Source organism: Bombina bombina, chromosome 2 (assembly GCF_027579735.1).
Source record: "Bombina bombina isolate aBomBom1 chromosome 2, aBomBom1.pri, whole genome shotgun sequence".
NCBI classification, from domain to species: Eukaryota; Metazoa; Chordata; class Amphibia; order Anura; family Bombinatoridae; genus Bombina; species Bombina bombina.
The window spans coordinates 801,333,074-801,348,682 of NC_069500.1; the positions used below are offsets into that span (position 1 = coordinate 801,333,074).

Here is a 15,609-nt window from a genome sequence, read left to right on the forward strand (position 1 = left end):
TATATATATATATATATATATATATATATATATGCTTTTTGTATTTGGGTGACACTTGTAAACATGGATATAATTGTGCTAAACTCTTAATCAATTGCGCACCCGAATACTGTATCTTCTTCACCTTTCCCTAGTATTGGCAGGGATATGTAACCAGTCTGGAATGTGCCGGTATCTTTCCTTAATATTGAACACTTTGGATGTAGATTTGCTGCTTTTATTGTTTCACCCTTGCTATTGATGTTTCTATATGGTGAGTCTTCACCTACATTTATTATTTTTTCCTTTAGTAACATATTTTGAAGAGATGCTGTATATGTGTAACCTTTTATAATTCCAAATCTTAGGTTTGTGTTTGTCTGTGGGCTATAATTACTATACCACAGTTACAGTTTATGGTATGATCATTTCCAGACTTCGTTTGGTTGTCTTGTATGGTGTATATAGTATTTAGTAGCTTGTGTTTGTTATGCAATAATATTCTGCTGACTTTTGTCAGTATTTTACACTACACTCTATGGGCCAGATTACAAGTAGAGCACTAAATATCGCTTTTGCGCAATCGATGTTAGTGCTCCACTGAGTAATACCAGGGCATGCTAATGCTGGTATTACAAGTTAAGCGCAAAGCGAAGTGGTTAAGTAACGCAGCAATATTAAGTATAAATGTATATGAATATATATGTTACGGGTAAAGTCAGAAATTACCCGGGTGCTGCTAGGATTACCCAAGCGGCTGTGGGTTAAGCCTGAGGTACTGTAATTCCCCCGTCTTCACTATTTATTTTTGACCCACCGATACTCTGGCATCCACTCCAAGTGAACCTTGGGGAATGAGGTTTACATTACCAGGGCAATGCTAGGATTACCCAATATCAGACTTTACCTGCAAAATAAACATATTCTTATGTGTTAATATGTGTATATACACACATTAACACATAGATATATATGTATATAAGCATATATATTTACTGGGAACACACAGTTCCCATAGACCCCAATATAAAGGCACTTTTCAGCGCCATTTTTTTTCTAACATCCCACAGCCGCCGACTTTCACCCCCAAAATACTGCCTAGTGCAGTTATTTTATTAAAAAATAAAAATGCTACAATTTTTTTTTTTTTTTTTTTTAAATACACTACACTGTATTTTGGGGGCATATTTATAAAATTAACTAGAGATATGGGCCCCTAGTTATCAAGCCGTTAACCTCAAATACGCTGGAATTCCGCAGCGTATTTGTGGCGAGGCTGATTCGCCTTAGTTATCAAGCCCTAGACACCGGCAAAAGTAGAATTTTGTGACGTAAGCTTCGATCCGCCGGACTCAGTCTGACACAGATCGATGCTTACGTCACTACAGATGTTCCGCACACAAGTTCGGAATAATCTGACTACTTTTGCTAGTTATCCAAAAATTAGCAGGTACGCTCGGCACTTTTCCGGCCCAGCGTACCTGGTTTTCAAACCGCCGCCCTGGAGGCGGCATATCCCATAGGAATCAATGGGAGTCTGACCATAGCGAAAGTTCATGTTCGCTGCTGCCAGACATCCCATTGATTCCTATGGGAGATGTCTACACCTAACACCCTAACATGTACCCCGAGTCTAAACAGCCATAATCTGTCCCCCCTACACCGCCGCAACTAAATAACATAATTTATGTAAGAACTTACCTGATAAATTAATTTCTTTCATATTAGCAAGAGTCCATGAGCTAGTGACGTATGGGATATACATTCCTACCAGGAGGGGCAAAGTTTCCCAAACCTCAAAATGCCTATAAATACACCCCTCACCACACCCACAAATCAGTTTAACGAATAGCCAAGAAGTGGGGTGATAAGAAAAAAGTGCGAAGCATAAATATAAGGAATTGGAATAATTGTGCTTTATACAAAAAAATCATAACCACCACAAAAAAGGGTGGGCCTCATGGACTCTTGCTAATATGAAAGAAATGAATTTATCAGGTAAGTTCTTACATAAATTATGTTTTCTTTCATGTAATTAGCAAGAGTCCATGAGCTAGTGACGTATGGGATAATGACTACCCAAGATGTGGATCTTCCACGCAAGAGTCACTAGAGAGGGAGGGATAAAATAAAGACAGCCAATTCCACTGAAAATAATCCACACCCAAAGTTTAAAACTTATAATGAAAAAAACTGAAATTATAAGCAGAAGAATCAAACTGAAACAGCTGCCTGAAGTACTTTTCTACCAAAAACTGCTTCAGAAGAAGAAAACACATCAAAATGGTAGAATTTAGTAAAAGTATGCAAAGAAGACCAAGTTGCTGCTTTGCAAATCTGAAGAACCGAAGCTTCATTCCTAAACGCCCAGGAAGTAGAAACTGACCTAGTAGAATGAGCTGTAATCCTTTGAGGCGGAGTTTTACCCGACTCGACATAAGCATGATGAATTAAAGATTTCAACCAAGATGCCAAAGAAAAGGCAGAAGCCTTCTGACCTTTCCTAGAAACGGGAAAGATAACAAATAGACTAGAAGTCTTTCGGAAATTCTTAGTAGCTTCAACATAATATTTCAAAGCTCTAACTACATCCAAAGAAAGCAATGATTTCTCCTTAGAATTCTTAGGATTAGGACATAATGAAGGAACCACAATTTCTCTACTAATGTTGCTAGAATTCACAACCTTAGGTAAAAATTTAAAAGAAGTTCGCAACACCGCCTTATCCTGATGAAAAATCAGAAAAGGAGACTCACAAGAAAGAGCAGATAATTCAGAAACTCTTCTGGCAGAAGATATGGCCAAAAGGAACAAAACTTTTCAAGAAAGTAATTTAATGTCCAAAGAATGCATAGGTTCAAACGGAGGAGCTTGAAGAGCCCCCAGAACCAAATTCAAACTCCAAGGAGGAGAAATTGACTTAATGACAGGTTTTATACGAACCAAAGCTTGTACAAAACAATGAATATCAGGAAGATTAACAATCTTTCTGTGAAAAAGAACAGAAAGAGCAGAGATTTGTCTTTTCAAGGAACTTGCAGACAAACCTTTATCCAAACCATCCTGAAGAAACTGTAAAATTCTCGGAATTCTAAAAGAATGCCAGGAAAAATGATGAGAAAGACACCAAGAAATATGTCTTCCAGACTCTATAATATATCTCCCTAGATACAAATTTACCAGCCTGTAACATAGTATTAATCACAGAGTCAGAGAAACCTCTTTGACTAAAAATCAAGCGTTCAATCTCCATACCTTTAAATTTAAGGATTTGAGATCCTGATGGAAAAAAAGGACCTTGTGACAGAAGGTCTGGTCTTAATGGAAGAGTCCACGGTTGGCAAGAGGCCATCCGGACAGGATCCGCATACCAAAAACCTGAGAGGCCATGCTGGAGCCACCAGCAGAACAAATGAGCATTCCTTCAGAATCTTGGAGATTACTCTTGGAAGAAGAACTAGAGGCGGAAAGATATAGGCAGGATGATACTTCCAAGGAAGTGACAACGCATCCACTGCTTCCGCTGGTGGATCCCTGGATCTGGACAGATACCTGGGAAGTTTCTTGTTTAGATGAGAAGCCATCAGATCTATTTCTGGAAGACCCCATATTTGAACAATCTGAAGAAATACCTCTGGGAGAAGAGACCATTCGCCCGGATGAAACGTGTGGCGACTGAGATAATCCGCTTCCCAATTGTCTATACCTGGGATATGAACCGCAGAAACTAGACAGGAGCTGGATTCCGCCCATACCAGAATTCAAGATACTTCTTTCATAGCCAGAGGACTGTGAGTCCCTCCTTGATGATTGATGTATGCCACAGTTGTGACATTGTCTGTCTGAAAACAAATGAACGATTCTCTCTTTAGAAGAGGCCAAGACTGAAGAGCTCTGAAAATTGCACGGAGTTCCAAAATATTGATCGGTAATCTCACCTCCTGAGATTCCCAAACCCCTTGTGCTGTCAGAGACCCCCACACAGCTCCCCAACCTGTAGGACTTGCATCTGTTGAAATTACAGTACAGGTCGGAAGAACAAAAGAAGCCCCCTGAACTAAACGATGGTGATCTGTCCACCACGTCAGAGAGTGTCGTACAATCTGTTTTAAAGATATTAATTGAGATATCTTTGTGTAATCCCTGCACCACTGGTTCAGCATATAGAGCTGAAGAGGCCGCATGTGAAAAACGAGCAAAGGGGATCGCGTCCGATGCCGCAGTCATAAGACCTAGAATTTCCATGCATAAGGCTACCGAAGGGAAAGATTGTGACTGAAGGTTTCGACAAGCTGATATCAACTTTAGACGTCTCATGTCTATCAAAGATAGAGTCATGGATACTGAATCTATCTGAAAACCTAAAAAGGTTACCTAAGTCTGAGGAATCAATGAACTTTTTGGTCAATTGATCCTCCAACCATGATGTTGAAGAAACAACACAAGTCGATTCAAATGAGATTCTGCTAAATGTGAAGACTGAGCAAGTACCAAGATATCATCCAAATAAGGAATACCACAATACCCTTTTCTCTGATTACAGACAGAAGGGCACCAAGAACCTTCGTAAAAATTCTTGGAGCTGTAGCTAGGCCAAACGGCAGAGCCACAAACTGGTAATGCTTGTCTATGAAAGAGAATCTCAGAAACTGATAGTGATCTGGATGAATCGGAATATGCAGATATGCATCCTGTAAATCTATAGTAGACATATAATGCCCCTGTTAAACAAAAGGCAGGATAGTCCTTACAGTTACCATTTTGAATGTTGGTATCCTTACATAACGATTCAATATTTTTAGATCCAGAACTGGTCTGAAGGAATTTTCCTTCTTTGGTACAAAGAAGAGATTTGAATAAAACCCCAGTCCCTGTTCCAGAACTGGAACTGGCAAAATTACTCCAGTCAACTCTAGATCTGAAACACATTTCAGAAATGCTTGAGCCTTCGCTGGGTTTACTGGGACACGGGAAAGAAAAAATCTCTGTGCAGGAGGCCTTATCTTGAAGCCAATTCTGTACCCTTCTGAAACAATGTTCTGAATCCAAAGATTGTGAACGGAATTGATCCAAATTTCTTAGAAAAAACGTAATCTGCCCCTTACCAGCTGAGCTGGAATGAGGGCCGCACCTTCATGTGGACTTAGGAGCTGGCTTTGATTTTCTAAAAGGCTTGGATTTATTCCAGACTGGAGATGGTTTCCAAACTGATACCGCTCCTGAGGATGAAGGATCAGGTTTTTGTTCCTTGTTGTGACAAAAGGAACGAAAACAATTATTACCCTGGAAAGAAAGGGAAAGCAGAGTAGACTTAGAAGACATAACAGCATTCCAAGTCTTAAGCCATAAAGCTCTTCTAGCTAAAATAGCTAGAGACATATACCTGACATCAACTCTAATGATATCAAAGATGGCATTACAAATAAAATTATTAGCATGTTGAAGAAAAAATGCTATGAGAATTATGATCTGTTACTTGTTGCGCTAAAGCTTCTAACCAAAAGATGAAGCTGCAGCAACATCCGCTAAAGATATAGCAGGTCTAAGAAGATTACCTGAACACAAGTAAGCTTTTTTTAGAAAGGATTCAATTTTCCTATCTAAAGGATCCTTAAGGAAGTACCATCTGCCGTAGGAATAGTAGTACGCTTAACAAGAGTAGAGACAGCCCCATCAACTTTAGGGATTTTGTCCCAAAACTCTAATCTGTCAGATGGCACAGGATATAATTGCTTAAAACGGTTAGAAGGAGTAAATGAATTACCCAAATTATTCCATTCCTTGGAAATTACTTCAGAAATAGCACTAGGGACAGGAAAAACTTCTGGAATAACTACAGGAGATTTAAAAACCTTATCTAAACGTTTAGATTTAGTATCAAGAGGACCAGAATCCTCAATTTCTAATGCCATTAGGACTTCTTAAGTAAAGAACGAATAAATTTCATTTTAAATAAATATGAAGATTTATCAGCATCAACCTCTGAGACAGAATCCTCTGAACCAGAAGAACCATTATCAGAATCAGAATGATGATGTTCATTTAAAAATTCATCTGAAAAATGAGAAGTTTTAAAAGACTTTTTACGTTTACTAGAAGGAGGAATAACAGACATAGCCTTCTTAATGGATTTAGAAACAAAATCTCTTATGTTATCAGGAACACTCTGAGTATTAGATGTTGACAGAACAGCAACAGGTAATGTAACAGTACTAATGGAAATATTATCTGCATTAACAAGTTTGTCATGACAAAACAGTACAAACAACAGCTGAAGGAACAGATACCATAAGTTTACAGTAGATACACTTAGCTTTGGTAGCTCCAGCCCCAGGCAGCGATTTTCCAGAAGTATCCTCTGACTCAGTTTCAACGTGGGACATCTTGCAATATGTAATAGAAAAAACAACATAGCAAGCAAAATTGATCAAATTTCTTAAATGACAGTTTCAGGAATGGGAAAAAAATGCCAGTAAACAAGCTTCTAGCAACCAGAAGCAATAAAAAATGAGACTTAAATAATGTAGAGACAATAGTGACGCCCATATTTTTTTAGCGGCAAAAATGATGCCCACATTATTTGGCGCCTAAATGCTTTTGGCGCCAAAAATGACGCCACATCCGGAACGCCGACACTTTTGGCGCAAAAGAACGTAAAAAATGACGCAACTTCCGGCGACACGTATGACGCCGGAAACCAAAAAAAATTTGCGCCATAAAAGTCCGCGCCAAGAATGACGCAATAAAATGAAGCATTTTCAGCCCCCGCGAGCCTAACAGCCCACAGGGAAAAAGTCAAATTTTTAAGGTAAGAAAAAAATTGATTTATTCATATGCATTATCCCAAATATGAAACTGACTGTCTGAAATAAGGAATGTTGAACATCCTGAGTCAAGGCAAATAAATGTTTGAATACATATATTTAGAACTTTATAAAAAAGTGCCCAACCATAGCTTAGAGTGTCACAGAAAATAAGATTTACTTACCCCAGGACACTCATCTACATGTTGTAGAAAGCCAAACCAGTACTGAAACGAAAATCAGCAGAGGTAATGGTATATAAATAAGAGTATATCGTCGATCTGAAAAGGGAGGTAAGAGATGAATCTCTACGACCGATAACAGAGAACCTATGAAATAGACCCCGTAGAAGGAGATAATTGAATTCAAATAGGCAATACTCTCCTCACATCCCTCTGACATTCACTGCACGCTGAGAGGAAAAACCGGGCTCCAACCTGCTGCGGAGCGCATATCAACGTAGAATCTAGCACAAACTTACTTCACCACCTCCATAGGAGGCAAAGTTTGTAAAACTGATTTGTGGGTGTGGTGAGGGGTGTATTTATAGGCATTTTGAGGTTTGGGATACTTTGCCCCTCCTGGTAGGAATGTATATCCCATACGTCACTAGCTCATGGACTCTTGCTAATTATATGAAAGAAAAAGTGTTTACCCCCTAAACCGCCGCTCCTGGAGCCCACCGCAAGCTATAATAAATATGTTAACCCCTAAACCGCCGCTCCCGGACCCCGCCGCCACCTACATTATACCTATTAACCCCTATCCTGCCCCCCCTACACCGCCGCCACTGTGATAAAATTATTAACCCCTAAACCTAAGTCTAACACCCCCCTAACTTAAATATTAATTAAATAAATCTAAAAATATTTCTCTTATTAACTAAATTAATCCTATTTAAAACTAAATACTTACCTTTAAAATAAACCCTAATATAGCTACAATATAAATAATAATTATATTGTAGCTATCTTAGGATTTATATTTATTTTACAGGCAACTTTCAATTTATTTTAACTAGGTACAATAGCTATTAAATAGTTATTAACTATTTAATACCTACCTAGTTAAAATAAAGAGAAAATTACCTGTAAAATAAAAACTAACCTAAGTTACAATTACACCTAACACTACACTATCATTAAATAAATTATTCCTATTTAAAACTAAATACTTACCTTTAAAATAAACCCTAAGATAGCTACAATGTAATTAATAATTACATTGTAGCTATTTTAGGATTTATATTTATTTTACAGGTAACTTTGTATTTATTTTAGCTAGTTAGAATAGTTATTAAATAGGTATCCGGGAGCGGCGTTTTAGGGGTTAATACATTTTATTATAGTTGCGGCGGTGTCCGGGAGCGGCGGTTTAGGGGTTAATAACTTTATTTAGTTGTGGGGGGCGCTGGTATAGGGGGTAGAACAGTGTAGTTTAGTGTGAGTGCTTAGTGACAGGCTAGCAATAAAGCTGTCAAAAAGACGAAGAGCAGCGATATCGGATGAGTGATAACTTTCACAGTCCGCTGCTCATCGCCCCGTACTTGGTGCGTGGCTTTTTGACAGATTTTTTGATAACTTAGGCGAAATTTTGCAGGTCCGCGGCAGCGATGGTAGGCGAGCTTAGGCGGGCGTATTGGGCCGGCGAAGGCAGGTAAGTAGACACGTTGATAACTAGGCCCCATGATCTCTGGTTAATTTTATAAAAAACAATTGCTACAGCGAGCTCACAGTAGCAATAACCAGCCACTTGTAATGTATTTATTGCGTGCCCGCAAATGGGCTCCACTTGTAATCTAGCCCAATATATTTTTATTGAATGGTTTAATTACCCTGATTGTTGACTTTTTTTGTTTTCTATTTTTTTATTGAGTATGTTTACTTTGTTTATTTTTCACTTTTTATTTATTTTTGGAGATTGAAAAAACACCTGGTTACTAGATTTTTTTTGGGTTGGCTCTTAGATTTTGAACCTATTTGTTAAGCGCTGCTATATATGTGTGTATATGTATTTAGATATGGACCCAGGGATATTATAAATATATTGTACAATATTGTGCTTAATTTTTTTTATATAAGATCAACAGAATAAATGTCTCACAATTTTGTGAGAAATATATCAATATAACATTGTATTTCTTACCTACAGGTTTCTATGAGTGAAAATGGAAAGCACTTTAACAGATCCATTTTCAAAAACGGAAGAAAACAGCGAGGAAGACAACTTAAGTGTTCCTTCAGAAGCCAGCAATGAACAAACAAACTCTGACAGAAATTCCTTTGAGGGTTCTGACTCAGCTGACAAATCTCCTTCCAAGTCAGATGATCTTCCAGCTACAGATAACGCGGACAGTGAACTCTTAGAAACACAGAATTTGTTTGACGGATTTTTAGAGGACACAAAGACCACAGAAATCTGCAAGAAAATGACAGCTAAGTACATGTGCATGGACTGTGGTAAAATGTTTTATAGGAAGCCAGATTTTATAGTTCATCAGAGAACACACACAGGGGAGAGACCATATGAATGCACTATATGTGGAAAAAAATTTACCCAGAGTTCTAGTTTGGCTCGACACCTTAGGGTCCACTCAGAGGTTAAACCTTTTATGTGTACAGATTGTGGAAAAAGTTTTAGTCAAAATTCCCACCTGGTAACTCACCAGAGAATTCACACAGGTGAAAGACCTTACAGCTGTAATGAATGTGGAAAATGTTTTAGTGGAAGTTCGAACCTTGTCAAGCACAAAAAGGTCCATGCTGGAGAAAAGTCCTGGCACTGTCCAGGATGTGGAAAAAGCTTTACTTGCAGTTCACAGCTCCGTACACACCTCAGAGTTCACACCAACGAAAAACCCTACGCTTGTGAAATATGCGGAAAATGCTTTAGTAGCAGCTCAAATCTGGTCACCCATCAAAGAGTCCATACAGGGGAGAGACCTTATAAATGCACTGAATGTGGGAAGAGATTTACTCAGAGCTCCAGTCTGGTTGTGCATTGGAGAGTGCATACTGTAGAGAAGCTTTTTACATGCTCAGATTGCGGCAAAAGCTTTAGTCATAACTCTCTTCTCATCAAGCACCAGAAAATCCACACAGAGGAAAGGCCCTATGTTTGTGTAGAGTGTGGAAAAGGTTTCACAGGCAGTTCTGCTCTTGTTAGACATCAGCGAGTTCATACTGAAGAGAGACCCTTTACTTGCAGTGAATGTGGGAAAAGGTTTAAGGACAAATCAAGTCTTGTAAGACACAATAGAATCCATGCAGACGAGAAACCATATGCATGTGCAAGCTGTGGCGAAGTGTTTAGTGATGGGGCTACTTTGTTGGAACATCTTCGCATCCACATTCCTACAGATTAAATTAAATAGACAAATTATGAAATATTTTTTAGCAGTTCTTACGTAAAAACAGTCTTATCCAATTATCTTCAGTGAAACATGTATTTATTGATCTAAGATCAAAGCTCTTTATAAACATTAAAGGGACATGTTACCCAATTACTGAATCATGAAAGTGGTGCAGCATATTTATAAAAAGCTGACTAGAAAATTTTACATGAACATCTTTATGTAAAAAAGGAAAACATTTTACCTCAAAATTTCCTCATCCCGCTGTAAAGGGACTTTAAGAAACCAATCAGGATGCTTACCCCGGGACTTGCAAGGGAGGGTGCATCTTACATGTGCAGGCACAGTCACTTTATTTTCCTCCTCAGTGTAAGGAAATCTACTATTTAATCTTGGGATTTATTGAGATCACAATAAAGCAGAGTGTGAACTCAGATCTGATAAATGCTGATTGGCTATTTTTTTTTCATTATGCAGATGACAGTAGCTGAAGAATAACTGCTCACAAGAGCACTTACTCTGGTGAGCTGAAGACATTTTGAGGTAAAATATCTTCCATTTTTACATTGAGGTGTTCATGTCATAATTGATAGCTTTTTTACACATATGCTATATCATGTTCAAGTGATTTAACATATGGGTAACGTACCAAAATCAGTATTCATTGTTAATTACTTTATTGGCTTTTAATTTCAGTAATCTTGCTGTGCTGTGCAAATAATTCTACCATGATGTACCTGGATAACATTTTAGCACATAATTGTGCACCTCTTATTGGGGGATAGTTTACCAATGTACTCTCCTTTGCTTCCTTAAAGGGACATGAAACCCAAAATTTTACTTTCATGATTCAGATAGAGAATACAGTTTTAAACAGCTTTCCAATTTACTTCTATTATTTCATTTGCTTATTTCTCTTGTTATCCTTTGCTGAAAGGTTTATCTAGGTAAGTTCAGGACCAGCAAAGAACCTAGGTTCTAGCTGCTGATTGGTAGCTGCATATATATATATATATACAGTTTGTTATTGGCTTACCCATGTGTTCAGTTACAAACCAGTAGTGCATTGTTGCTCCTTCGGCAAATGTTACCAAGAGAATGAAACAAATTAGATAAAAGAAGTAAATTAGAAAGTTTTTTAAAATTGTATTTTCTATCTGAATCATGAAAGAACATTTTCGGCTTTCATGCCCCTTTAATTTCTACATATTTTTTTGTTTTGTATCCTGTTCAAGACATTTGTTTTACTTTATTCTGTTTTTATTCCATTTTAATAGAAGAAATTATTAAACAAATTTTAGTTTTTAGAACAAGTTATACATATTCCTGCTGAGACAATTAATCTTTTTATGCAGAGTATTGTATATAAAAAAAATTTGACTGCTGCTTTTCCATGGATATGCTATGTGAAATTGCAGATCCTTGATTGTACAATATGCACATGTACTTTGGTTTGAGTAGCATACCTTTCCACTATCACTTTTTCTTATCTCTTTTCTTTTTTTAAACTATATGCTGGGCAATAATACATGATGTTACTAAATAAATAAATAAGGAAAAGTTGAGTTGGAAAAGCCGGCCTAAAAATAATGTATTGATACAGAAGATTTTTTAAGCTAAATTATTTTGGGGGGGAATTGGGCAGCAGGGGAATCATTAAAAAAATATGTTGGAGTTGGAAAAAAAGTACATAATGATAAACTAACAATATTTTTTATTTAGTTTATGTATATTTTAATGTAAACTTCTTCCTTAGCTGAAGAAAATATTAATGACTGGCTAGGTGCTAAGTATCAGATAAAACTGTTGTTGAATGGTCCAAATTTTATAAAATGATTACCATTTTTAAAAACATTAACCCTGGTTCCTTTATCTTCTCATTAAATATAAATGTACTAATCTATTATTACATTTTAAGGGTTGGTGAATGCCTTTTAAAAAAATAAAAATAAAAAAATAGATAAATATTATCTATTACTCATGGAAATATGTACATTGGTGTCCTTGTAAAGGGGTTATAGGGAGATGTTGTAAAGTTTCACTGGCCCTCAGAATGAAAATACACAATAAAAAAAAAAATGGAAGCATTAATTAAAGGGATATTTTAGTGCAAATATTACATACTCTAGTTTGTCAGCATTTAGCTTTTGCACTATAAAATCTCCAACTCTGTTTTTTAACCCCCACTGTTCAAGTCCGCAAGCACTGCAGCTGCTTAACTGAACACAGCTGATCATTAGCTTGGTCGTGCAGCTGCCGCTGCGGATTAGCTTGCCGGTTTTCCTAGAGTATAGCGGTTCTCTGAGGCTCCCGAGTGGCCATTTTACCCCCAACAAAGTTGTTAAAACGCATATGTACATTGGAGTCATTGTAAAGAGGTTAAATGCTGTAAATATATTTTCACTGGTCCTCAGAATGAAAATACACAATAAAACTAAAACAAATGGAAGTAATAATTCATTAAAGGGACATTATCAATAGTTGGCATATTGATAGTGTGAAAATTGCATGCTCTAACTGAGCATGCGATTTTAAACTAGAATATCCCATACATATAAGCTTATATTGAAATTAATAAATATTTTAGTATACTTTCTCTTTAAATACTTTGTGTCACAGCTATCATCAGATGTTAGCCTAATTGCCATTTTGCTCTGTTCTCCATATTTCCCAGCAAAGAACACTTTTTCACATTATTGTTCTTGTAGAAGAAAGTCATTTTAAGTGTAGGATTTATATGTATTTATTTTTATTTTATGAATGAACAGTTGCGCAGAGTTTTTATCCTCCTATTCAAGACAAATTATTTTTCCCCTCTGTAATACTGGTCTCTTCATAGCAAGAGCTTAAAGGGACAGTAAACACCTTATAAATAAAAAAATATTTCCTGCAGCTATTCATAATACATTTAACTATCAGCAGACTCTGAATGTTATGAGAACATATTAGCATCTTTGTTTTGATCACAATACAGTACTTAGCAAAATTATTTATCTTCAAAAATCCATATAAAATGTAATGTGGTTTTCTGTTGAAAATCATTAGATACGTTTTCCTAAAGAATTGTGATTGACCCTCTTGTTTGGTGCAATTGTCAAACTTCACTCACCACTTTTCTTATTTAAATTTGAGTCTTTAGAACACAGGGCAAGCCCCTCTCATTGTGTTAACAAAATATCCAATGTTTAGACCAGCAGAAAAGATAAGATAAACTGCAAATTAGGGATTTGTATGTGACATGGTTAGGTTTGAGAAGCGTGCCATGTGCTCTTTCAGTTTTAGGACTGGACAATCCACAATTTTCAAACTTAAAGTGATAGTAAATTATGCTTGTTCCAAATATATGCAGGAAAATCACTACTACGAAATTTTTTATCAACACAATTTCTTTAATGTAATTGGCAAGAGTCCATGAGCTAGTGATGTATGGGATATACAATCCTACCAGGAGGGACAAAGTTTCCCAGACCTCAAAATGCCTAAAAATACACCTCTCACCACACCCACAATTCAGTTTTACAAACTCTGCCTCCCTATGGAGGTGGGGAGGTAAGTTTGTGCTTGATTTTCTTCTGTGATATGCGCTTCTCAGCATTTTGAAGCCCGTTTCCTTTTCACAGTACAGTGAATGTCAGAGGGATGTGAAGGGAATATCACCTATTGAATTCTATGGTTTTCCTCACGGGAAATCTTTTCATAGGTTCTCTGTTATTAGTCGTATAGTTTTTTCTTCAAAATGGACGGTTTTCATTTATTTTCGCAGGCAAAATTAGGCACACGAGGCCGCAAAATGCTAATATTTGTTGCGTCATTCTTGGATTTTTTTGGCGCAAAGGTACGTTCGGTGATGCATATTCGTCATTTCCGGCATCTTAGTTGACGCCAGGTTGCGTCTGCCATGACGCGAGTTGCGTCATTTCCGGCTGTTGTTAGCGCCAAAAAAATTAATTTTGTGTTGCGCGTCATACTTGGCTCATTCCTGAAACTGCCATATAAGGAAATTGATCATTTTGCTTTATATGTTGTTCTTTCTCTTACATTTGCAAGATGTCTCAATCTGATCCTGTCTCAGAAACCACTTTTGGATTCCTTCTGCCTGATAACAGTTCTACCAAAGATAAGTGTATCTGTTGTAAATTAGCGGAGATTATATCTCCAGCGGTAGTATGTAACAGTTGTCATGATAAGCTTTTACATGCAGAGAATGTATCCATCAGTACTAGTACAATGCCTGTTGTTCCTTCAACATCTAATGTACATGATATGCCTGTGTATATAAAAGATTTTATTGCTGATGCGATTCAGAAGGCTTTGTCTGCTATTCCGCCTTCTAATAAACGTAAAAGGTCTTTTAAAACTTCTCATAAAATTGATGAAATTTCAAATGACCGACATAATACTGATTTATCCTCCTCTGATGAGGATCTATCTGATTCAGAAGATCCTACCTCAGATATTGACACTGACAAATATTCTTATCGCTTTAAGATGGAGTATATTTGTTCCTTTATAAAAGAGGTGTTGATTACTTTGGATATTGAGGAAAGTAGTCCTCTTGATATTAAATCTACTAAATGTTTAAATTCTGTTTATAAACCTCCTGTGGGTACTCCAGAGGTTTTTCCAGTTCTTGATGCTATTTCTGATATGATTTCAAAGGAATGGAATAGGCTTGGTTCTTCTTTTATTCCTTTTGCTAGGTTTAAAAAGTTGTATCCTTTGCCAGCAATTAGATTGGGGCTATCTCTACTCTTGCCAAATGTACTACTAACCCTATGGAAGATAGTACTTCCTTTAAGGACCCTTTAGATAGGAAACTTGAATCTTATCTAAGGAAAGCTTATTTATATATTGGCTATCTTCTCATGCCTGCCATTTCTATGGCTGATGTTGCATCTGCATCAACATTTTGGTTGGAAAGTTTAGCGCAACAGGAAACAGATCCTGATTTGTCTAGCATTGTTCGCTTGCTTCAACATGCTAATCATTTTATCTGTGATCCTATTTTTGATATCATCAAAATTGATGTTAAATCTATGTCTTTAGCTATTTTAGCTAGAAGAGCTTTGTGGCTCAAATATTAGAATGCTGAAATGGTATCCAAGTCTAGATTACTATCTCTTTCCAAAGTAACAATTTATTTGGTTCTCAGTTGGAGTCAATTATTTCAACTGTTACTGGGGGGGGGGGGTTCTTTACCTCAGGATAAAAGATCTAAGAGTAAATCTAAAGCTTCTAATCGTTTTCATTCTTTTCAACAGAATAAGGAACAGAAAGCCAATCCTTCCCCCAAAGAATCTAGTTCCAATTGGAAACCCTCTTCAAGTTGGAATAAATCCAAGCCTTTTAAGAAACCAAAGCCAGTCCCCAAGTCTGCATGAATGTGCGGCCCTCATTCCAGCTCAGCTGGTGGGGGGGCAGATTAAAATTTTTCCAGAGCATTGTCTCTGAAAGGTATCGAATAGGATTCAGAGT

The 15,609-nt window shown here is 37.0% G+C and overlaps 1 protein-coding gene across 1 annotated transcript in view; it reads left to right on the plus strand.

Moving 5' to 3' along the window:
- The window catches only part of LOC128649627 (zinc finger protein 883), a 93,368-nt gene extending 82,530 nt beyond the window's left edge, over positions 1-10,838 (plus strand). Inside the window, exon 8 of the mRNA XM_053702994.1 lies at positions 9,266-10,838. Coding sequence (XP_053558969.1) covers positions 9,266-10,146 — 881 coding nt within the window. The 3' untranslated portion in view covers positions 10,147-10,838. The remainder of the gene's footprint in view (positions 1-9,265) is intronic.
- Positions 10,839-15,609: the final 4,771 nt, after the last annotated feature.